The sequence below is a fragment of the Eptatretus burgeri genome, chromosome 14, assembly GCF_056783735.1.
Source record: "Eptatretus burgeri isolate ZD-2024b chromosome 14, Ebu_testis_v1, whole genome shotgun sequence".
Classification (NCBI taxonomy): Eukaryota; Metazoa; Chordata; class Myxini; order Myxiniformes; family Myxinidae; genus Eptatretus; species Eptatretus burgeri.
The window spans coordinates 43,561,804-43,588,196 of NC_140974.1; the positions used below are offsets into that span (position 1 = coordinate 43,561,804).

The 26,393-nt window shown below is 44.0% G+C and overlaps 1 protein-coding gene across 4 annotated transcripts in view; it reads right to left on the minus strand.

Moving 5' to 3' along the window:
- Positions 1-2,717: 2,717 nt before the first annotated feature.
- NUP153 (nucleoporin 153) overlaps positions 2,718-26,393 on the minus strand; it is a 101,843-nt gene continuing 78,167 nt past the window's right edge. For all 4 annotated transcript variants that reach the window (XM_085854523.1, XM_085854520.1, XM_085854522.1 and 1 more), the window contains 4 exons: positions 25,341-26,216; positions 17,448-17,714; positions 17,091-17,271; positions 2,718-4,489 (listed from right to left, as the gene is read on the minus strand). In XM_085854523.1, coding sequence (XP_085710649.1) covers positions 4,396-4,489; positions 17,091-17,271; positions 17,448-17,714; positions 25,341-26,216 — 1,418 coding nt within the window. In that variant the 3' untranslated portion in view covers positions 2,718-4,395. The remainder of the gene's footprint in view (positions 4,490-17,090; positions 17,272-17,447; positions 17,715-25,340; positions 26,217-26,393) is intronic.

Below are 26,393 nucleotides of genomic sequence, written 5' to 3' on the forward strand. Positions count from 1 at the left end.
TTTGTGGCAACAGTTTGAGGAAGGCCCTTTTCTGTTTCAGCATGACAATGCCCCCGTGCACAAAGCGAGGTCCATACAGAAATGATTTGTCGAGATTGGTGTGGAAGAGCTTGACTGGCCTGCACAGAGCCCCGACCTCAACCCCATCGAACACCCTTGGGATGAATTGGAATGCCGACTGCGAGCCAGACAAAATCACCCAACATCAGTGCCCGACCTCACTAATGCTCTTGTGGTTGAATGGAAGCAAATCCCCACAGCAATGTTCCAATTGTGGAAAGCCTTCCCAGAAGAGTGGAGGCTGTTATAAATCAAAGGGGGGACCAACTCCATATTAATGCCCATGATTTTGGAATGAGATGTTGGACGAGCAGGTGTCCACATACTTTTGGCCATGGAGTGTACATTATGCCCCTGCAGAATTGCTAAAAAATGAACCAAATCACTATTGAGTAGCTCTTCTGGTGCAAAGAACATTTTAATAAAAAACCCCGTTAGACCATGAATATAATCAATCACAGCCTGCATAGATTTATATTTTTTAAAGTGTCAGCATCTCCTTCTTGTCATACCAGGACTGTACCATGGGTCTTTTCCTCCACCCTCATATCATGGAACAGGTTGGTGGTTCAGTGGATAAGGCCTTGTTGCATTACCCTCACTGGTGTGGGTTTTATTCCCTCGTTTAGAAACCTGGTCCAAAGAGATGGGCAGCACGAGTTCTATTTGCCCAGAGAAATGCCACAACCCACTATGAAATTCATAATGTTGTGGGAAATCCACTACCATATCGTGAACATGTGATGAGATGCTGCTGCAGATAAAGCTAAATCTCAGCCCCATTTGTATTTAAGTTGTGCATTGTATACAGCGGTGGAGTTAGGGCTTGTGCCTGAGGCCAAAGGTCAATACCAGCACCTCACAGGCACTGTCTTAGTCAGGCACTTCTATTGGGGGTGGAGGGGCATGTGAAAGAGCTCTAAGCTTCCCCAGCAGCAGAGCTGACTGAGCTCCCCTACTCTGACCGAAGAACAGTATGGGATCTTTAACGTCCGCCAACTAATGCTGGCAGACAGAAAAACCGAGTTTAACATCCATCCAAGGGAGGGCACATACATTGATGAGTCACCCTGCCTGTGAAACACCGGGATGACAGTTTATAGCTGGGTCAGAATTCAAATCTAGGCTCGTCAGCAGAGAAGGAAGTGTGCGTACCTCTACGTCATCGTACCAGCCCAACACACTTGCTGAAGCCTCTCACCACGTTTACCTTTCCATCCAGACCCTTCAAGCACTGGCACCTTCTTCGCTGTTTTGCCTCACACACCTGTCCTCACCATATGTCATGGCGTATCCCAGGTGCCCATGTGGGCTAGGCTGAAGAAAGCTACCATGGAAGAGAAAAAAAAAATTAAGAAAGACACCGATTACAATTATTCTTGGATGGCCGCACACATTATAAAGAAGGTGAAATTATAGGAAAGTGGGGATTCCAATCCAAGATGTCGAAAGGAAAAAAAAAGAGGCGGACAAGGAAGTTAAAGAACTTAACACGTGATCCCAGCCATCGCTAATTGGGCTCGTTCGGCACGAAATGTCTGGATCTGATCGACATGCAATTACGAAATAACTGTCCAACAATTCTAACCCCTCCATCCCTTCAGCCTATGGCCGATCTCCGTAGTACAGAATGCATAACCTCATCTGTTCGAAGATTCACAGGACAATTAGATAAGATGCAGCCGGCAGCCCCATCACGACGAGAAATGTTAAACCAGATGGAAAGAGTTCATAAACATCGACGTGACGCATTGACATGTACCACAGAGTTTAAAATGTAAAACGCAGTCCTCTCATGCTGTCACGCGTCCATTGTATTGTAATTTATCTACAACCAAGTGGAGCATGAAAATGTCTTCTTTTTTGGGGGGGGGCTGTCATTTGGCACCCCATCCACCCCCACCTCCTCTATCACAATGCCTATGTTTGTATGTACAGTGTAGGCTAGCAGAACAGAAGGTACACCTGCCTCAGAGAGCAATTATAAAAATATCAGCCAGAAAATGATGGTGGTCATCTTTTGGGATGCTTGCGACATCATTCTCAACCATTATGTTCCAAAAGGAACAAATGTTACTGGTACATTACTTTTAGGTGTTGGAAAAAGTTTGTCAGACATGCAGAAGAAACCTCCAGAACTTGCAAAGTCAGCGTTTCACTTCTACGACAATGTCCCATCACATCTGGATGCTCAAGTACAGGAATTCTTCAAAGAGCAGTGCCACAAACTGATCCCACTCCCACCAAATAGTCACTGGATCTTGTACCCAGTGACTGGGTCTTTTCCAAAAATTAAAGAAGACCGCTTTCGCTGTTGCAACTTCTCCAGCTGAAGCATGGCGTCAATGATTTATCAGTGGCCTCTACATACCTCGTAGAAAGCTTTCCTGGAGCCTTCACATGATGGGATAGGTGCCAAAAGTGTACAACACATCACAGGGACTGTTAAATGAGGGAAGTGTTATTTTTTAAAAATTTGTCAAAAAAATTAATTGGGAACTTTGTCAAAAATAAATGATGATACCTTCACATATGAACACACCTCAAAGTGTATTTTTGCGTTACCTCCTCATGTTCCTGTCCTAAATGTAAGCAAGTACCCTTAGACCTCTCTTGCACAAAATCAAACACTGAAAAATAACTAATCAAATAACATATTTCCAACATATCCCATTCCAGGGCTGTGATTGTTTATTGGTAAAGGGGATGGGGGAGGGGGCTAAGTAATCTATCACACACAATCATAAATAAAAGCAACTGGCTTTTATTACTAACCCAATCCACCTAAGAATAACTATATCGGAGAACTTTAGGATTAAGACAAAGGAACCAAATGCGATCCTATATCCAGTAAATATCTTACACATAACCGAGGTATAACAGAGAACCTCCGACTCAATCTTATTTTATACTTGCTTCCTCACAAGCAAAGCTTCCCAACAACCCACCCCCCAAAAAATGGAAAGCCCCCAAATATCCTCACATTCTAACTGTGCTCTCACAACAGCGAGCGCCACGCTTTCAACACTGTGGAAACATCCAAACACACTCGTGGAAACCAGCCAGACAAATCGTAACGACGTTTCCCCTTTAGGTACAACCTAATGCATCGTTCCCACCACAAGATCCATGTACAAAATCGACTGCACTGTCTGCCGTGTAGGTCCACATGGAAAATGTTGTAATGTATTATTTATTGAGGCATTGACAATGAGCCAAATCCACTTGTCAAACAAACAAGGCAGTGTAAACGGGGCCCATTTCCTTATTATCCAAAGTTACCGTTTAATAAATCGCATAGAAAAATAAAACTCCGTTTTTTACAAGCAAAAGGGACTTTTTGGTTCTGAGCAAAAAGACCTTTTGAATTTACTCTGCCAATACTGCCAATATTATTCACTCGATGCAAGGACAGAACAGTAAGTGGTGAAATTTAGTCCCTCTCAAATCGGGGGGGGGGGGGGTTGTCAAACCCATTTTATGGAATGGACTGGGCAACTTTGAATAATGCAGATTATTATTAAATTACACCAAGAAAAAAAAAAAATTGTTTTTTTTAAAGGGACATAAAAAGGGAAAGAAAAATTGCTACAAGCACATTAAAGAACAGTGATTAATGAAACTTTAATTACAATGTGAACTCCAAAGATAAAAATGAGATTCCGCTAATTATCCATGCACTTCTGAGATTAAAACCTCACATCAGATCCAGAACCACATACTTCTTTCACACACAAGCTGACAGGGGAAAAAAGGGGGAGGGGTGGCATAAACGGTTACACCTCTGCACTCACGATGCTCTGGGTTAAACGGCATCATCAGAAGCAGAAGTGAGTCGTAGAAAAGAACCTCGAGCAGACAACACGTATGCACACATACAATAATCGCGGTGTACGCACAGCCGAGAGACTCTCCATTCACACACACACGCCAAGACCACACCGATGAGGCACACAGTGGATGGGTATGACGATGACCATGGAAAAACGTATGGCAACATGCTTCAAAAAAGAAGAAAAAAAGAAAGAAATTCATCCAGGAATTTACGTGTATACTACCAATCTCATTACAATATATTTGGGACTACTGGGTACGCCACAATGCTAGTTCAAGCAAAGTACATCACTTGCAAGCTGAGACTCCAAATGATCTTTCGCATGAACGAGATTGGTGGAAACCGATCCACAAGATAACAGAAAACCGGGCTAATCTGCATACTCGAACAAAAAGGTTATCTACACCAAAAATTGCAATGAAAATGGAGAGACAGTTGAAGCTTTACAAATATTCTGTGATGTTTCCAGGTGGTGTGCAAGTGACGTGGTGTGCCACCGATCACTTGCGCCGCCGCACGGCTTTCTTGATGTTGCGGTTCTTGATGGTTGACCCTCCGGAGGTGGGGAACTGAGGCACGGGGTTTGACCCACCACTGAAAAACAGGAGATACAAGGTCGTGGGAATAAAGGGAGAAAATATATTTTTGAAGCGTTTTCTTTTTAATCTATTACACGCATCATCATTTCAATGAGAACAGCTTACAATCTTGTCTCAGCAAAATTATTTCAAAGCCTAAAAGTCAAAGCTTCTCATTTCAACAACTGGATGTGCAGAGTCTCTGACAAAACACAGGAGCTTAAAAAGGATCTCTTTTAAAGGGATAAACCTGATGTGTTATGAACCTTGAACAAACCGGCCAAGTTCACAATCCGATGAAATCTTTGTGTCATTCATTCTCCAATGGGAAACAACTTTGACCAAGACAGTATGAAACACAAGGTTTTTATGGGAGGGCGAGACAATAAAATTATTTTTGGTTCTGAGCCTCTCCAGGTTTCAGGTTCCTCCTGATTACTCCATCCTTGTCTATTTGGGTTCCTCCTGAAACTCCAGTGCTGTATTTGGTCAGTTATTTGATTACGTGGTACAGGGTTCTCCCTGCTATGTGATCGAAAGTACTACCTACACCTTTCACTGTTTGAAGAGAGGTGGTGAGGCGTAAGGGGACTTTTGCATCTTCCTGACAAACTAAATCTCCATCCTCAAGTGGGAAGGAAGCCATTATGTGAAGGAGGTGATTTTGTATAATCATATCATATCATATTATATACTAGCAAATAGCACCCGTCATTTCACTGAAAGGAATACTGAGAGGGGGGAGAAAAAGTAGGGGGAGAGAGAGAAGGATGAGGGGAGAGTGAGAAGGTGGAGGGGGAAAGAGAGAGAGGAGGGGGGAGAGTGAGGAGGGGTGGGGGAAAGGAAAGTAGTGCGAGGTGAGAGAAAGGGAAGGCAGACATGCGGTAAAGCGTTAATTACAATTAATACCGTCTCATCAAAATTATTCTGCATAGAACAGCAGTGAAGGTGGAAACAAAATCGTCGGAAATTCATTTTCTACCGGTCATACTACAAATACTGTCCAGAGACAAACACCACCCATACATGTCTGGAGACAAACACCGCCCAGACATGTCCGGAGAAGGGGGGGTGAGGGAGCGCAAGGAGGAGGGAGAGAGGAGGGGTGTGGAAAAGGAAGGTGGCATGAGGGGAGCACAAGTTAAGGCAGCATGAGGGGAGCACAAGTTAAGGCAGTATGAGGGGAGCACAAGTTAAGGCAGTATGAGGGGAGGGTCTGACCAGACATAACCACCGTCCAGACGACGGGTATACTAAGGGGGGAGTGGTGGAGCTAGGAGGTAGGGAGACTGAGGAGGTGTGGGGAGTGAGGAAACAGGAGGTAGCGAGGAGGGGCAAAAAAGCAGTAAACAATGTGTAGATAAAACATATAACAATTAAAAACATTAACAAGAGCGCAAGTGAGCACAATACAGTGCTCCCTCGCTATATCGCGGCTTCACTACATCGTGGGTTTTCAAATGAAGAGGCGTCTCCAGTAGAAGAGATTTAATGCTCTTCTTGGCTGTGCAGTACTACATTCATCTCATCATAGTCATCTTCATCGTCATCAGTACTGCACAGCTATCATCATCATCATCGTCATATCTTCATAGGTCGGTACCCATAATACGTTTTTTTATATTTTATAGTACAATATAGTATTTTAAAAATTATTTTTGGTCTTAGGCTTTGCAGCCCCATGAAGTCGCATTTCCGATGAAATGTTTTTTTAATTTTTTTTAATAACTGATAAAATGTGTGTGGGGGGGAAGGTTAATAAGAGTGTGTGGATGCTGTATAATGGTTTAAAAATACGTTTAAAATGTGTTTAAATATATTTAAATAAATATGTGGTTTCTACTTCACGGATTTTCACCTATCGCGGGTGGGTCTGGAACGCATTAACCGCGATAGGTGAGGGAGCACTGTATACGCCCGAAAAAGTCTCTGTGACACACACACACACAATTATATATTCAAGCACGCCAATTTATGAAGAACAAGAAGGTATATACAGAATTGTGCTACTACATGAAAAACAGCATCCTGGTTGCCATGGCAACCACTTTAGATGACGAACGTATTTCGCGACACACTGTCTCCAGTCTGTACCTATGTACCAAATATGAAACGTGAAATTTGAAAACTTTGGGAGTTAGAGTGTGGACAGGAACGGACGGACGGACAGATGACCAGTATCACATAATACGCCCCAATATATATATATATATATATATATATATATATATATATATATATATATATATATATATATATATATATATATATATATATATATATATATATATATATCGGGCGTATAAAAATTAATTACTTTTTAATAAATATTGCCATGATTGGGGATGGATACAGTACATATTGCTTGTGGCAGGCATATTCAGGTGTGGAAGGCTGTCCAGTTGAGGTTGAAGGCTCAGAAGATGAAATGGAGGCTGATTCACTTGGGATTGTAAAAAGGAATTTCATAATGGAGACTTGAGTGGCTGCCTTCATTTTCTGTTCGTAGACCTCTTTGAAACATTTCAGGATATTATCCATCTCCCGACGTACCTTGGAACTCCTCATGAATTCGGGATCATGCTCATCACGAACAACTCCCTCTGAATGACGGAGCACGAACGACTTGCTCTGAATAACGTGGTGTGACAAAAGCGCTTACAGTAAGTGAACAATTCACTCAGAATGACGTGGTGCGGTTCTTTCTTTCTTTTGGGGGTTTAAAGGCGATTTCAGAGCTGCGAGGCTCTATACACACCACGGACCTAAGCACCTCAGATATGAATACTAGAGGCTTATATTGCTAGTCCCATTTCTTTAATGAATTTTAAAACTGATCGACAGAACCGGGGGTGCTTCTGAGTCAGATGGCAAAACGCATCCAGCAGACCTGACCACGTGATCCCCATGTGTGGGGACAGAATGCAGTGGATGCGATTTGGGCTCATCATATCGAGGGTAGAGAGAGAGAACATGAACCAAATCCTCGGGAACCTTACACCAGTCACACAACCCTGTGGAGTGACGCCCTATCCTGTGAAGATAGAGGTTGAGAGAACAATGCCTGTGTGGTTGCTGCTGTTGAATGAAATCCACACTGAAGCGAAAACATGTTTCAGAACACACTCTACCTTGCAGCAACTGCCAACAGTACATCCCGTTCGGGACAGCAACTGGACGCCATTCAATTTTGGGTGCTCGACAAGCGGCTTAAGCACTCAAGCACTCCAATTGAATGGTTGGCAAACAAGAGTGATGTCCGAATGTCCAAACTATGTGCGAATTGGACAAATAACACTTTTTTAGGAGTCGGAACTTCTGATATTTTCAACCCTGGAGCTTACATTCTATATATTCAGTGTAATTTTATTCGTTTAAGAGATTCTCTTGGTTATTAATATGCAGAAATGAAATAAAGCCACGGATGCTGGCATCTCAAGGCGTTAATAAGCACTGCAATATACCCAACGATTCGTAGCTGTGATGAACAGGCATTCAATAATATGAGTGAGGAAAGTGAAAAAAACAAAAAACATTATCATTAAGAAATCGTTGCGGCCTGTTCCAGGTCAAGGCATGGTTGAGGAGGCCAAAAAACATGGCGGCTTCAGACCCCAGCAAGGTTACCCAGGAAACGCCTTCAGACCCCAGAGAGCAAGATGGCCGAGGATCGCCTGATGAAAGATATAATTAAATAAGGCCGGTAATTATTTACAAAAAGGGTGTTTTAATGAACCAAAACATCCAATTTTCACTCTTGCACTTCTTTGGAGTTTTCTTGGTGTGCCTGCAAAGATTCAGGCTGCTAGGTTTTAGTTTTGAAGTTATGAAGGAGACAACCTGACACACATTGACATTTATTAGCATAGATAATGGTGTGTGTGTGTGTGTGTGTGTGTGTGTGTGTGTGTGTGTGTGTGTGTGTGTGTGTGTGTGTGTGTGTGTGTGTGTGTGTGTGTGTGTGTGTGTGCACTCCTCAACTGCTGGACAGAAAGAGTTGAAAGTTGGTGGTTGCACTTAGCGTATTATCAGGAAGATTTTAGGCTTTAAAAAAACATTTCAGGAGGGAAGTGGGGGAGGGGAGGGGGGGAGGAGACAACACAAATTCTCTACGTAAATGTAGATTGCGTAGTGCCGCTCCTGATGGGAGAGTGTATTACAAGTCCCAGAGGTTTACTGTATTATAATAGTATCTCGGTATGAAAACGATGTGGAATCAAAAACGAATTGTCCAATTTTCCAATGTGTTCCAAAACTGCTGGATGAAACAAGTTGAAAAGTAGTGGTTGTATTGTAGGTGTGCATAGAACTGTTCTTCCAAGTTGGGATGGCCACCTCCAACTTAGATTTTTACATTTATATTGAAGTGGTGAATCATAAGAAGTGGGTGAGTTGTCATACGGCTGATGCACACCTGCACCGATGGCCAGAATTACTTTAAAACTGGGTGTTAATGCTAAAAACACAAATCAAACTCGCAAAAGTTGGACAAATTATTCTAAGACTGGCAGAGTATCTACCTTACGCGTGATCTTGTTCCAAGCATGCAACACGTTCTTCTGACGCATACCTTTATTTGGGCGGTGTATAGGCAACTGACAGCTCTGTGCAGGCAAAAATAAAATAACCTGGGTTGCGTGCATGAAGCAAAAACATACCGACTGCTTAGAATTCAAAACACCTTACTCCACTGGAAAACGTGGGGACAGGAATACAGGACTGTAAATGGTGGGTACTTGTAAACCCTCTCCCACCAAGAGGTGGCGCTTCACGACATTTACAGAAAGAATTTGCGTACACCCAAACCCCCTCCAACCCCCATGACCACCAGCAAAGATAACCAGAAAAAGAGCAATCAGAGATTGCAGACTCCTGCCAGGATGTATTTTTATCGGTTTTCGGGTAAATCGAATATGACTGCCAAACTATGTGACCAATGACATCAAATGTGTGAACCTTTTGCTCCTCATAGACAGGTGGTCATACGTGTAAAGTTTCACCTCAATTTGTTCAGCCACTTCAGAGAAGATTTTTCTTTCGAATCACGTGACCGATTACGTCATGATTTTTTTTTCTGTGGACCATTTTATCCTGAGATGACCCTCAAAATTTTTTATACTGATCGGATGTGGCGTTCCACATATGCAATTATGACATCATAACGAGGGCACCTGTGACATTATTTAAAAAAAAAACAAATCACTCATTCCCCAGGAGTACTTGCTATGTGCCAAGTTTCAATCTTTTCCTTGGCGTGGTTTCAGAAATAGAGGTCCAAAGTTTTTTTCCAATATGGCTGCCATACCACGTGACCTATGACGTCATAATTATCATCAAAACATTTTACATGAGTAGTCGCACCAATGGTGAAAATTGTCTCAATCTGACATGCGGTTGCAGAGAAAAACACGAAAGTTCTGTGCAGACAAACAAACAAACAGACAAATAAAAAAAAACCAATGGCACCCGCAGGGTGACCCGTATCTTGCCAAAAGGTGACCACGTGTGACTTCTTTAAGGTCACACTGAGGTGAACAGAGCTGCTATCCACCAGGAGCGACTCCTTGAGGAATATCTGCCTACGAGAGATTCCGATGAGAATCGTTCTCCAGAGTAACCATGGAAAATATGCTTTTGCCTCATAACGTCACCAAATGATGTCATAATGTCTCAAGAGGATTGATGTTGTCATGGTAGCAGCAGCAGATTGATAATTTTCACAACTCATTTCGAGCCACCATGTGACATTCAACAACTTATCATCGGTGCTTGTTGGCTTCATTTTGATCGTAGAAAATACCTAGGAACATTGCTTTTCAACCAGCTTTACGATCCCGTTATCAGGTTTGAAATATGTTGTAAAACAAAAATATGTATTTTATATGTGTTTTTCATGTTTTGGGTGACCCTGACCTTGACCTTGGGTCAATTTCGATCAAACTTTGTACATATGTTAATATTACATGCATAAATAGACAGTACAAGTTTCAATATGATAAGTGCAAAACTGTTTGAGAAATAGCCATCTGTAATTCACAAAATTCCCCATTGGTTTATAATGGGTGATAATATAAAGTGATGCAGAATCCAGATCCTGATCTTGAACATCACCAAAAGTCACATATCTTTTTGCACTGTGGATTTCTATCAGTTGTTAAAATTTCATTAAAATCGGTTAAGAATTGTGACCTGTAGAACGAATCGAATTTTTTTAATTCACGCCAATAGCGAAAAACTTTGACGTCATACGCTTGCGAAAACTGCATAATTTGTACTAACATGCATTTTAAAACATTTAGATATTCCATTGAAGTTTGTTTTGGCGTCAACAGGAAGTCGCTACGACTTCCGGTCACCGAGTTAGGTCCAAAAATGTGTTTTCACATTGCGTGACGTCACGTCGTGACGTTTAGTCTGATTAAGACGGGGTTTGGACGCGGACTGTCTCAGGTGGATTGCCTATCAGGTGTAAAAATTTAAGAACGACTGGTCCAGCCGTTTGGGCTGTGGACGACCGGCCAAACAAATAAACCAATGTCACCCGCAGGGTGACCCGTATCTTGCCAAAAGGTGACCACGTGTGACTTCTTTAAGGTCACACTGAGGTGAACAGAGCTGCTATCCACCAGGAGCGACTCCTTGAGGAATATCTGCCAACGAGAGATTCCGATGAGAATCGTTCTACAGAGTAACCATGAAAAATATGCGTTTGCCTCATAACGTCACCAAATGATGTCATAATGTCTCAAGCTTGACATATCTAGAAAGCACTCATCGAGGTGTTCAATTTGAGGTACTACACGATATGGTTCCTAAAACTTGAAAATTTGACCTTGGGGTCAAATATGTTTGACCTGAGGCGCTAACCATGAAGGTCAAGGCCAATCGCCACCACAAATTAATCAGCTGAGCGGCAGACCATGAACTATATTCCCATGAAGTTTGAAGACGATCCGATCAAAATTACTCAAAAAATAAGGGTTTCGTCGACTCCCCTGATTTGCGACAAAGTGACCTTGACCTTCAAAATTTTATGTGCTGAAAGGGACCTCTATAGTCCTCTGATATGCGAAGTTACAAAAATTTCCAATGATAACTGTGCTCTGCAGAGTGATTTATACGTGATTACAGACAAAAAAATAAAATAAAATAAAATAAAAAAAACATATGAAGGTCAAGGCCAATCGCCACCACAAATTAATTAGCTGAGCGCCAGACCATGAACTATATTCCCATGAAGTTTGAAGACGATCCGATCAAAATTACTCAAAAAATAAGGGTTTCGTCGACTCCCCTGATTTGCGACAAAGTGACCTTGACCTTCAAAATTTTATGCGCTGAAAGGGACCTCTATAGGCCTCTGATATGCGAAGTTACAAAAATTTCCAATGATAACTGTGCTCTGCAGAATTTTTTATACGTGATTACAGACAAAAAAAACAAAACATACAAGCTGACTAACATATCTTGCAAAAACTTCGTTTTGGCAAGATAACAAACAAACCAACAAACGGAACAGACCAACATACTTGACAAAATCGAAGATTTCTCTAAGTAACAAATTGACCCAAATGCAATACCCTATCCACTGGCGAGGGTTAAAACACCCTGATACACTAATCAGGGTCATGCTGATCCTATATAACAAGTCTGGATGTAATCAGGTCAGAACTGTAAGAGGAGTAGCAAAAAACACACACACACACACACACACACACACACACACACACACACACACACACACACACACACACACACACACACACACACACCGTGAATCATAATAAGGATAGTAAGAATACAGCACTCTGTGTTACAGTATAATGAAAACTATAGTCATCATAGATATGGGAGGAGTGCATTGAAACATCGATGTCTGTTTGTTTGTTTGACATACAAACAAATAGACAGAATAACGTACAAGACCAACCAATACACTTGAAAAAACCTTAGATTTTCACAAGTAACAAAACAAACTAGATTCATAGAATACATACCCCACAGTCTTAAAAGGGCCTTGGTGTGTGCAGTCTTTTGTTTCAGGTTGTTTATTTTTCTTTGATCCAATATGGCTGCCAGACCACATGACCGATGGCATTATCTTTATCAAATCATATTTCCCATCGGTCGTTGATCAATCAATTAATTTTGCATTGATCGGTTTAGCAGTTTCTCCTACGGAGATGTTGAAAGATTTTCCCTTGGATCCAATATGGCTGCCAGACCACAACATATTGTAATTTTTATGAAAATGCTGTTCAAATTTAATCAATCAGAAGAAAATTGACAATTTTAGAAATTCGGTCGATGTTGACCTCAAATATAATTCGTCGTTTAATTCAGTGAGGTGAAATGAAAATTCTGTTCAAATTTCAAGCTTTCAAGGATGAAAATTGAGGATTTTTGAAAATCGGACTATGTGTAGGGCAGACTATGTGTATGTCAAAGGGTGGAGGAGCTCATTGTAAGCCAACGGCGATCCATATCTCGTGCCCAACTGTGTCTGCGGACGTCCTCCTGCACTTGGGTTACTTTTTATGAGGAGGTTGGTGGCAGGATTTGCACTCTGGCCACCGTAAGACCCTTCATTCCGCAAAATGCAAAAACGCAAAAAAATCTGAAAACCCACTCCGTGGGAGTACCTCCTGTGCAGCTTCCCTTCGCAGGACAGCTCACCGGATGACGGGATTGGGACCCCCAATCTTTGATGATAGGAGGGAAACCACGGGGTAACATCCCTGGGTCAGATTGCGGGAGAGTGTGTCGGAGTGGTGCTGAGGTGTCCACCAGACGGCGGTCTCCTTGGGTTAACCTGAGGCGGTCCCTTCGGGTGGGTGCCTGGAATGTCCTATCCCTAAGAGAGGATGATCACCTGTCTCTGTTATCATCTGAGCTCAAGCGTTTGGACATCGGGATTGTAGCTCTCTCTGAGGTTCGGAGACCGGATTGCGGCGAGATAATGGTGGGTGGTTACATCTACTATTGGTCTAGTCCCTCTGATGGTTACCATACCCAAGGAGTTGCTGTTGCTGTGTCCAATAAGCTGACCCCAATGATAATTGAGGTAACACCGGTCAACGAGCGTATTATGAGATTAAGGATTCGTCACTCCTTAGGTGTCATTTCCCTGGTCTCTGTTTATGCTCCGACTGAGGCGAGTGATCTCACCGTGAAGGACACATTCTACGCCACGCTCGAGTCTGTGGTTGATCAGTGCCCCAGACGAGATACACTTCTTGTCTTGGGGGATTTCAATGCATCGACTGGAACTGATAGGGATGGTTATGAGACATGTGTTGGTCCCCATGGGTCAGGAACTATGAACCAGAATAGCACTAAGTTCCTTGACTTTGCAAGAAGTCATGGACTTAGGGTGGCTGGTTCATGGTTTCAGCGCCCACAAGCTTATCGCTGGACTTGGTATTCCAACGCTGGCGGTGTGGCAAAGGAGATTGACCATGTCCTCATTGACGGTCATTGGAGGATGATCCAGAACTGCAGGGTCTACCGGAGTGCTCAGTTCCTCAATACTGACCACAGGCTTGTTGTAGCAACTCCAAAGCTGCACCTTAAATCCTGGAGAATGGTACCATCCCAGCCTCGGCTGGATGTTGGCAAGCCCAGGGATGAGAGAGTTGCTGAGGAGTTTGTGAAGAGGCTGAGTGGACACTTGGGGGGTCTGGGTGCTTTGGGGGGTCCTGAAGAGTTGTGGAGTGCCTTCAAGACCACCGTCCTTGATGTTGCCGGTGGATGTCTTGGAGCTCATCGCAGGGCAAAGAAGAATTTTGTCTCTCAAGGGACACTGGATACCATTGACCAGAGTCGCAGGGCCAGGCTGAATGGCAGAGCTGAGCTGTACAGGGAGCTGAGGCGTAAAACTGTACGTGCACTGAGGGTGGACAAGGAGGCCTATGTGTGAGGAATCTGTGAAGGGGTAGAGCATCACCTGTGGACAGGTGATTCTCGTCCCGCTTACAGGGGAATTCGCGCATTGCGTTCATCCAAGCCCATCCCTCGGAGCACTGCAGTTAGAGCAGAGAGTGGCAGGCTCTTGACAGAGGAGTCTGAAGTGAAGGCCCGCTGGGCCGGTTACTTTGAGCGGTTGTACCAGGCTGATCCCCCAGCTGTCGAGTTGGACGTGAAGAGTGTTACAATCTCTGTTGCTGACCCTCGAATCAACTGTGGTCCACCTTCGCTTGTGGAAACACGGGCTGCGGTGAACCAGTTGAAACGGGGCAAAGCTCCAGGGATCTGTGGCATCCATGCTGAACTTCAAGGCTGGTGGAAATGCTGCACTCGTGTCGTTGCATGCAGTTTTGTGCTCTGCCTGGAACACAGGCATCATCGCAACTGACTGGAAGAGGGGCCTTGTTGTCCCTCTCTGGAAAGGGAAGGGTGATCGCCAAGACTGCAACAACTACTGAGGGGTGACGCTGCTCTCAGTGCCCGGCAAGGTCTTTGCTCGGATAATTCTTGATAGGGTTCTCCACCATCTGCTTGAGCACCAGCGTCCAGAGCAGTCAGGCTTTACACCAAAGAGGTCAACGATTGACCGTATCCTTGCCCTTCGTGTCCTCACCAAACGCAGACGAGAGTTTCGGCAGGGGCTGCTTGCAGCCTATGTTGATCTCTGTAAAGCGTTCGATTCAGTGAATCGGGATGTCCTCTGGAGGATTCTTGGTCTTCGTGGGGTGCCACCAAAACTGATCGATTTGATGTCTGAACCCTACTCTGGTACTGAGAGTGCTGTGAAGTGTGGTGGTACCATCTCTGACTTATTTCCAGTTGTTACTGGAGTTCGTCAGGGGTGTGTACTGGCCCCCACACTTTTCAGCACTTGTATGGACTGGATTTTAGGGAGGATGTCGGAGAGATCAAGCTGCGGTGCATCGTTTAGGAATGTCAAGATCTCGGACCTTGATTTTTGCAGATGATGCAGTCATCTTTGCGGAGACTTTAGATATCCTTTTGGGGGCCCTCGAGGTGCTGAAAGAGGAGTCGGAGCCGCTGGGATTACGGGTTTCTTGGGTCAAAACTAAGATCCAGGCTTTCGGTGACATCTTGGATGCTGCTGTCCTGTCTGTGTCTGTTTGTGGTGAGGATGTTGAGGTCGTGGAGAGATTCACTTACCTTGGCAGTGATATTCATGTCTCTGCTGGCTGTGAGTCAGAGGTCAATAGACGTCTGGGTCGGGCCTGGGGAGTCATGGATTCACTGGATCATGGGGTGTGGCGTTGCCGGTACCTGTGCGGGAGGACGAAAGTCCGAGTCTTCAGGTCCTTGGTACTTCCAGTCTTGCTCTATGGATGCGAGACTTAGACTCTGACCAAGGATCTGAGAAGGAGACTTAATTCCTTTGGTACCAGGTCTCTTCGGAGAATCCTTGGCTATCGCTGGTCAGATTTTGTGTCCAACGAGCGGTTGCTGAGAGAGACTCGGATGAGATTTGTTACCTGCATAGTCCGTGAGCGTCAGTTGCGGCTGTATGGACATGTGGATAGTTTTCCTGACGCTGATCCTGCTCACCAGATTCTCTCAGCGAGGTAGTCTCATGAGTGGAGGAGGCCAGTGGGCTGACCACATGCCTCGTGGTTGCAGCAGGTTGACCATCATCTCAAGGAGATGGGGATGGGCCTGGCATCTGCCTGGGGGATGGCCAGACGGAGGCCCCTGGAGTACCGGCGGAAAGTGGACGCAGCGACGCGCTGTTCTGGCACATGCTCCCATACCTGACCTGGACTACGTGACGTTTTGGCTTATGTTGACCTCAAAAGAATGACCGCTATATCACATGGTCATGAAACATGTGGTAAAGTTTCAATTTCCTCTGCTGAACGGTTTTCAATATACGCTCTTAACAAAATACAGACACGCATGACGTATTACATATGTACCTCTCAATGGTGAAGAATCACTTGAAAAATTCTCATATCCAGATCCAGATTCGGATCTTCCCCAAAAATTGAATCAATTGGTCCTTGTCACACATCCAACAAGTCCACCAAGTTTCATCCAAATCCGTCCGCAACTTTTTGAGATATCATGCAATATCGTTTTTAGCACCATCTCTCAAAGGTGAGGAGTCACTTAAAAATGAAATAATTCTCATATCTGGATTTGGATCTTCACCAAATGTGAAACAATTCTTGCCTGTGGCACTCCCAACATGTCCACCAAGTTTCATCCGAATCCATCTGTAACCTTTTGAGATATTGTACTACATATCATTTTTGGTCCCATCTCTCAATGGTGAAGAATCGTTTAAAAATAAAAATAAAAAAAATTATCGTTTCCAGATCTTCACCAAAATTATGCTTTGCTGTCCTTGGCTGGTCACCTGTCTCCATAGAAAAAATAAGAATAATTCGGAACGATTGCTTGAAAACTGTGGCGAAAAATCGTGTGACAGACAGACAGAGACAGACAAACGCTGCAAACCAGCCTCCTTCGTGAAAAAAAAAAAATTCACCAAGTAACAGACAAGACAGGCAGAGGTGAAAAAAAAACTCCTTCCACTTTCAGTGGTAAAGGAACCAAACAAACAAACAAGTAAAAATGCAACGAAACAAGCAAAAATAAATACACCCTGTATCCACTCACTCTATTACAACACACACCCGATGTTAAAGTTTGGAGTGGCATTGAACTGGAAAGAATGTGTGGGTTGGTTGCTTGGTGGAACTGCAGCTCCTCCAAAGGAAAAGCCCCTGGGAGCAACTGGTACTGTGCTCGCCGCGGCTGCCCCAAAGTTGAAGCTGGGAGCAGAGTTTAAATTGAATTGAAAACCCGAACCTGCCCCTGTGGTGGGAAAGAAGAGATAAAACACGAGTAAGGCTATTCCCTGAGCACAGTGTAATGATAAACTGAAGAAATGGGGTAAGAAAATAATTCATAGCTTGGAGTTCCAAGAAAGTAAAGAGCTTTACCAAGAACGGCAGGATTATTATTTTTTTTTAAAGTGTAGAATAACTAACCAAGTGCTGGATTATTGCTTGATCCAAACGCAGACTGTTGGTTTGACGTCGCTGAGGGCCCAAACAAAGATGGCTGTCCCCCCCCAAACGATGGTGCTTGATTGGCTGGTAAACTGAACGCAGCTGGTTGTGATGGCTGTCCCAAAGACCCGAAAGCAGGCGTCTGTGACGATACTTGACCAAATGTGGGAACACCAACTGAAGGCTGTTGGCTGCCAAATGCTGGTGGTTGGGCCAACGACTGTCCTGCACCACAGAAGCCTACACCTGCAGGGGATAAAAAAAAAAAAATTAAAAAAGAAGCACACATGGACATTTTCAAATGGCAAGAATTGGTAAATATTAGATGCCTGATCCGATTTACTTTCCTTTGCAATCTCTCCATACTTAACGCATCACCACGACGCCAGGAAAGGTCATAATCAGTGAATTTTACGTGAAATGCAAAGGACATGCCATTTTTGGAATTTTAGTAAAGTACCAGCCCAGGACTATTCTTTTCAAAATGGATCTTTAAATTCCACAAGTGCAACTAGATGAAACAAAATCCCTCAATCAGTCCTCTAACAGCCTTGGTGGCATGAGGCCAAAGTCCATCTTGTCAGCCTCTTGTGTCCATCTCCTGTGGTGCGATTGCTTGGGTCCCAAGGACATAGGATAATTAAGGATCTTCCATTCGTTCATCGATTTGTGGGTGTGTATGACGGATAGTGCGTAAAGGGATGTTTTATTGCTGACTGTTATTTGTGATTGCTTCCCTCCGTTTCATCCCCATGCCATTATTATTTTTAAAAACACTACGTCTTGGGTAAATTATGTTTGTCCTGGCAGCTTCATTTAGTGGTCTCCAAGAAGTCCCATGAAGAGTTGGTTGGTCGCTGTCTCCATCCATATCACTAGATTGTGTCACGTGGCCTTCAGTTTTGCACAGCCTAATTATATCCAAGACATGTGATGCCTAATGGTGCAACACTTGCCCCCTTTGGGGACCCAAACCTGTATGGTAACGCGGCATTGGATGCAAGGATCTGGAAAGAGTCTTTGAAACAGGTGAGGCGGTCGATGAACGTGTGTGTGTGTGTGTGGGGGGGGGATGTGTGTGTGGGGGGGGATATGTGTGTATGTGTGGGGGGGGAATATGTGTGAGGCACGCGTAACCCAATGGGGGGAATCTGTGCCAGAGGAGCTGGCAGTACAGGATTATCGTGAAGTGGAGCAGAGACGGCACGGCCAGGTTGTAAAGTGTTCCTCGGCACATGGCAAGCTGCCTGACCATGGGGTTGAAGCCGCATGGGCCAGTACATGCTGGCCAGTACAGGAAGTGAGGGAGAGCATACGATGGAGTGCATGTGCGGGGTGTGTGTGATAAGCATGGAATGTGTGGCACCGGTGTGTGAGCACCTTAGAATGAATGGTAAGAGTGAGGAAGGAGGAATGCAGACCGGGAACCCGCAATCAGACACTGGCTGGTTAGTGGCAGATGCAGAGTGGCTTCCCCAGGGAGTATCGGGTACGAGTTCAGCTCAAGAAGAGTCGAGCGGTGAGGAGGGGGCTCCGCACGTCGGAACATGCGTGCATGAGAGCCCCCGCTTCTGTTCTTTTCTTGCGTGTGGCAGCTTGGCTGCCGGGTAGCTATAATTTCTTGGAAATGTGGTTGTGCCGCTGATACTGTGCCCTTCTACCAATGCAATGGTACTTGTTTTGCTGACCTCGGAAGGATGACAGTCTGAGTCAACCGAACCTGGTGTTAATTCACCAGCTAACGGGGCTCGACTCAGGACCCTAAGATCCCAAGCCAGCCACCCTAACAGAGCCCCCGGTTAGGGATAGTTAATGTTAGGTTTGAATGCCCCCTCAGGGTTTTATGGGAAACCATAAAAAGCTAGTTATGTCTCTCAGTATTCTGTGAGAATACCATGAGACATAATTAGCTTGACTAATTATGTCAAGCTAATTATGGTTAGGAGGGTAAATAGGTTAGGAGGGTAAATAGGTTAGGAGGGTAAATGCAAGAGTTATAGTCTTAAAACTGTTGTTTGATAAGCGTATATTAGCAGTATTATCAATAAATGCCCCACAGATAGGATTAAGTGAGGAGAAAGACGAGTTTTGTGACATACTTCTGCATGTTGTTTCAGGGATTAGCGAGAGAGAAGTTGTGATCGGAGGGAATTTGAATGGACATGTTGGAGCATTGGCAGAAGGATATGAGGGTGTGCATGGTGGGTCAGGTTTCGGAGTTAGAAACACTGAAGGTGTAAGAATACTTGAGTTTGGGGATGCTTTAGATATGGTCGTCTGCAACACAAAGTTTAACAAAAGGCCGAGCAGACTGATCACTTATGAGCAGGAGGTATAAAGAGCCAGGTGGACTACTTTCTAGTTTGGAGATTAGATAGGAAGTTGGTTAAGAATGTGAAAACAATAGGTGGAGAAGAATGTACCTTCCAAAATCGGCTGCAAGTGCGTGATGTAAAGTAAGTTGGAGCAGGGAAAAGAGGAAACATGACGTCCCAAGGAGAAGAGAATGGAAACTGAAAGATCAGAATGTAAAGGAACATTTCTTTGAGGAACTTCTGGTAATGAATCTTGGAAGCCCTATGGTAGGAGAGGATGTAGAGAGTTGTTGGAACTCTTAAAAAGAGGGGCTGCTGTGAGCTACTGAAAAGACATGTGGCTGGTCGAAGGGCCCAGTTCGACATGAGGCTACATGGTCGTGGAATAATGAGGTGGATTTGGCGATTCAAGAAAAAAGAAAATTGTTTAGGATTTGGAAAAGGGAGGGGATAAGGAGGAATACTTAGTGGCTAAATGTAGGGCAAGAAGGGAAGTTTACAAGGCTAAAAAATTAGTACAGGATTCACTTTAGGATGTTATAAATAATGCAGATAGTAGAGGGGAGATATTTAGGATAGCAAAGCAAATGATCAGTCAAAATAAGGATCTCATAGGAGAACAATGTGTGAAGGATATGGGAAATGTACTGATTGGCCATGGGGAGATTAGATATGCTTGGAGGAGTTACTGTGAGCACCTGCTAAAATAAAATGAGTTCCCTTGGAACAGGGATATTCTGGAGGTAGTAGAGCCAGTGTAGGGCCCACCACCTGAGATGTCATGGCAATGGATGATGGCCTAAAAACCTCTGTGAGGGTAAATGGAGTGCAGAGTGAGGATTTTGAAGTGAAAGTGGGTGTTCATCAGAGGTCAGTCTTGAGCACAATCCTGTTCATCATGGTTCTTGAGGCTACATTGCAGGAATTTAGAGGAAGTTCACCTTGGGAAATCCTGTATGCTGATCACCTAGTGTTGATAGCAAACAGTGTGGAAGAGGTAATGGGTAAATATGCAGTATGGAAGGAGGGTATTGAGGCAAGAGGACTGAAAGTGAATACAGGGAAAACAAAAGCACTGATTAGTGGTGCGGGAGAAAGAAATGTGGAAAAAGGAGGGAGGTGGCCCTGTGCTGCATGTAGAAAAGGTGGAGGTAGCAATTCAATGTTGTGTAAATCCTGCAACTGCTGGGTGCACAAGAGGTGTACTGGCATCAGGGGTAGACTGCAGGTGGTATCTGACTTCAAACATGCTGTTTGCGCAGGTTAACAAGTGACTCCCAGTTAGAGCGAAAAGGTTAGTTCATGGGGATATATCTCTGGAACGTGTAGATAAATTCTGTTACCTTGGTGGTATGATTAGTGCAGGTGGTGATGTGAAGGCATCATTGAATGCAAGAATTAGAAGTGGCTGGAGGAAGTTAAGGGAGTTGTTACCGCTATTGACATCAAGAGGGACCTCTCTCTGATTAAAGGGAAAACTTCATGTAGCTTGCATTAGAAGCGTGATGACCCAAATAGCGTGAAGCGTGATAACAGCTTGGCCCAAATTATTGATTGGTCTGACAGACGATAGGGTGCGCCATGTAATGCTGGTTCCCTTGGCCAATTAATATTGGTTACTGAGCCGCTGCCATGGTTCTCCATCTGCTTCATTCATCTCATAGGTATGGTAACCCGACCCTGGGCGCGGAGATCCGGCCAGAGTTGAGTGTCACCAACGGCATCCGTGGTCTTTTGATTACCCGGGCCACATCAGCGACAATATATAACAAGATGCAACACGTCACTCACTTGCAAATGGAGGGAATAACTAATCAGCTCTCACCAAATCAAATACCACAGGTAGCTAGGATTATCAAATAAATCAACTCCTCCCTAGCCAAATAAAGCTGCATAAAGCAACCAAGAAAAGCTCCATAAGGAAAGCCCTTTGTTGTTTCAAACGCTACCCTAGTTCCTCTACAGCTGCAGATATTAAGAAGTACTTCATACATGAGAATCTCAATGCTACACGCCCCCATCAGCTGTCGGACCGGTTTCATCACTTGTTGGCAAGTCATCAGCAACAGCGTAGAAAGAAATGTACACCACCAAGGTTCCCAAGCACATACCACTTGCAATGCCAATAGCAGTCAACACAAAAACGTCAAGACCCAATCCCGTCTCTAACCTAATCAATTACCCCAGGTGGCTTGATTATCAAATAAATTAACTCTCATGCTCTTCCGGCCAAATAAGGATTAAGGTAGGATCACCTGTGTATCGTAACTACAAGGCAAATTGTGTGCAGTCATAGCCATTTCTAATTGCTGCATGACTTGTGACCACTCAGCGTCATCTCCTACATGACTGCATTGTCTATTGCCTTGCTATATCACTGTTAGGATGATATTTTTGCTTGCTGTTGGGAATAAGGATGATTATAATCAGCTCTTCAATCCACAGCAACGCTGATGTCACCGTACTGTTATGCTAAACTGTGACGTCAAAGGGGGAAAACTCGCAGTGTGCATCAAGCCTGACAGGCAATGGTTCAAAAAGCCACAAAGAGAGAAAAGTAGCATCGCTGCAGACATGTTGCACCCTTATTAAAGCTATTTGAGCTCACTTCTGCAAAGGACTTCCGCGACTATGGGACTGACTCAATATGTAAACTTTCCTCCCTGGATTTCTGTCAATGGCAAATCCTCTTCTGGATTTTGTTATGAACAACTTCTACACCATTGTCTTGCTCTTCCAATTCCCCAATTGATTCATATGATCATTTGCCTGTGAATGTCAACATCTCTGGCCATTTTCAGAGAACAGCCTCAGCGCTGGCGAGTCTGGCGGTTCAGTCAGACAAATTAGCAGGGACTGCAAGCAGTCATTACACATGGGTTTAAATTTAATGAGAAACTTACGTTCCACACTGACGAGGGCCAACAAGCCCGAAACACGTGTCTGTGGATGTTCCCTCTTGGGGGTGGAGTGGTCTATAAAATTGAGAATTAAATTATCTTCCCTGTATTGGCCGCAGCACAATCCTACTGGGAATTAGGGGGCTGTAGCCCTGCTAAGCTCACGTCTGTTAAATGGCGAAGCGAACCAGGGTTATCCGTCGCACCCTTCTGTCTATCAGAGGCCAATCAACCCTGAGTCAATGTCCCTCAGGCACACTATGTCACGATCAAAGCAGGACAGGATAAGTCAAGACACTTTCAAGCTTGTATTTGGGGCTAATATTTACAATGGCAGGGAGGCACGTATTTGTAACACGTATAACATTCCCATTACCACTACGTGACATAACCGCCCTCAGAACCTTAACCAATTTGGCCTATGTTGACCAAAAAATATACTTGTTCATTGAATTAAGTGACCTGATATGCAAATTCTCTTCAAATTTCAAGTCAATCGGGTGAAAATTGACAATTTTAGACATTCAGCCGATGATGACATCAAAAAGAATTGGTGGTTCAATTCAGTGACCTGATATGCAAATCCTGTTCAAATTTCTAGTCAATCGGATGAAAATTGAGGATTTTAGAAATTTGACAAAGTTGTTGACCTTTTGACCTCAAAAGCAATATGTTTCTTGCTTATGACGAACTCAAATATGTGGTGAAGTTTCATGAAGATCAGTTTAAATTGTGATCTGTAGGCGATAAACATACAAACAGACACAGAGAGACAGACAGACAGAGGTGAAAGATAACCACCTTCCACCTTCGGTGGCAGAGACAACAGCCACAACCACAACAGCAGCAGCAGCAACTACATGTCATAAAAAAAAATTCATATGTGTTTCACATAATTTTACATCATCATTGAGATTCACAGATAGACATGCAATATGTTTGTGAAGTACAACAGTCTGGGGGGAGCCCAAGAAGGATGTGTATGTATGTATGTATGTATGTATGTATGTATGTATGTATGTATGTATGTATGTATGTATACATTTGCATTTTAAACAAACATATTTCTTTACTGTATTGGGAGATTACCAGTCTGCCAAGTAAAACACCCGTCTTCTCCAAAACAGATTGGCCTTCCAAATAATCTTTAATCATTTTCCAGTAGAATATAATTATCTACTATTCTATTTCACTTATTAATATTAAGGGATTCTGATATATAAATAATTATATGTTGGCATCAAAGTCTGGCTGGAAGCTGGAGTCTAACTTCAATTGAATGTGTGCTTAGATAATGTCCAGATGTCTGCTTGAATTCTTATCACCTTCTGATCGTTAATTGTTCTTCAGCCTTTTGAATAAAATCTGACCTCTGAATGGCCGCTGCAAAAAGGCTTTAAGTAATCTTTTTTCCCAACCCCAAAACTTCAACCTCAGCAGCCACCTTGTCTTGAAAATTGCCAGATATCATTCCATGATCTTACCCTCCCCACTTTTGCTTATTATAAAAGAAACTCAAGATCCATGTACGAATAGGATCAGAAGATAGAGTGTATTGCTTGCTTGTGTTATTGAAGTTCCTCTGATTCCCCATAAGCATATGTATTAAATAAATGGTTCAACTGTACAAGAGGAAATGAGAATTGTTTGGCACTCACCAACCTCGACGTAATAAGTAGGGAAATGTCAGCTTAAGGATTGTCTTGTTCGAATGTGCACCATACAGGGGGTGGTGCATGGTGCAAATTACATAGGCATTAAGGTAAGGAAATGTACATATAACCCCTTGTAATGTCCCACTAGGTGGGACCAGGCGTCTTTGGGGCTCTGCTGGGCAAGGGAGAAAGGTCGGGGGTAGGGGGGCAGAGCTATGGATGCTTCCAGGGATGAAGCTATGGATGCCTCAAGGGGCTGAGTGCTGTCCAGAGCACGGGGGGAGGAGCCTAGATCACATGGGTGTGGTGCATTTTGGTGAGGCTAACGAGTCTGGGGGGAGCCCAAAAGGATCATAGACTCAGAGGAGAGCAGACTCCGCCGAGAGCTTGTGCTGCCTGCCTGCCTCTGCCCGTTTCATCATGCCTGCAGCATGTTCGTCGTCCCTGGATCCTGCTGTGCACTTCCATCTCTCCTGCCATTCCCTCATCACCACGTCATCCACCAGCAGCTGAAGCTACCCAGTTCATGTTCCCTTTCCTCATCTGAGTCCGAAGTGAGGCACCTTAGATTTCTATAGGTTATATTTCTCATTGTATATAATTATTTATTATTAATTCCGTGTTCCCCCTTTCTTCCCCACCTCCAACCAGTGTCGTATCCCTCCATTTGTCAATCTTCCTTTGGTTATTTGTTTCGGGAATAAACCCGTTGGTTTTATAAAAGCTTAAGGTTCTCGTGTCTCTCCTCTGTTCTCACGAGCGCAAACCCGCCATTGTTCGAACGCAGTCTGAGGGAGTAAAAGCCAGTTCAGTCCATCTGTCCAGCATTGGTCTTAATCGTACACAAATGTTCATGGTTTGTCTCTTCATCTATAACTGCAACCATTAAACCAAATATTGTACAACGGAATCATATTTGCTTTTTTTTTTCTTTCCTTTTTTGCCCAGGCACCTTGAAAACAATTAGTGATACAGAAACAACATGCCAGAGGAAATTCGCACCTGAGTTCCCAGGAACCGAAGCTGAGAAGGCAAAAGGTGACGACCTCTGTGGCATGTTCTTTGCGCCTGCATCAGACACCCCTGCACCAAACACAAACGGATTTGAAACAGGTGTCGGAGCACTGCTTATGGAAGGGTCTGCACTTCCCACATGAGCACTGAATAAAAAGGGAGTGGATGGAGCATTGGCAGGCGGGGCCTCGAGAGGCTTGACAGGAGTTGTTGCAGCCCCAAAATTGAAAGCAGGTGTTGGGTTTGCTGGGGCACTGGTGGGCAACTTTGTAGCCTTTGCAGGTGCTCCAAAGACAAAGGGTGAAGGCGTTATGCCAGTCAAAGTGGTGACTGCTGGTGCAGGTGCTTCCAAAGATTGGTTAAACGTGAATGGTGAGGCAGTTGAGTTGTTGGAAGCTGTCGAGACAGAAGCAGAAATTCCACAAGAAAGGCTTCCAAATATCAAAGGTGCAATAGTAGATGTGTTTGATCCAATGAAGGCTGACTCGGTGGAGGTGGCTTGTTGTGCAGGTGTTCCAAACATAAATGGCATGGCTAGGCTGGGGTTTGGTGCCTTAGGACTTGGTTGGGCCGCCACTGCAAGTGTGGATATAAAGGGATTGGCCGACGCCAATCCCGAAGAAAAAGTAGTGGTTGATGATGTTGACGATGACAGAGAACATGACAAGGAAGACGGTAAAGTCGTTTGCTCTAACGAGTTCCCAAAAATGAGCGAAGGTGGTGAAGGTTCGATGTTCTGCGACGTCGACAGTGTTGAGGGAAGAGGGGGAACCATTGCCGCTGATTGTGCTATGACCGATGAAATGGTAGTAGTAGTATTCGGTGCAGTCAAGAAACTGAAAGTTGTTTCAGGAGTTTTTATATCTGCACACACAAAAACAAATTAGACCATCAGAAATATAAATATTTACAAGTAACGCCTTGGTAAAATAAACAGGTGGTACAACAATTTCAATATAACGAAGAGCCCTTTCAGCAACCAGTAACGGTACAATAAAAATTTAACACCTCGCTTATATCCAACAGAAAAATTATTGAAGA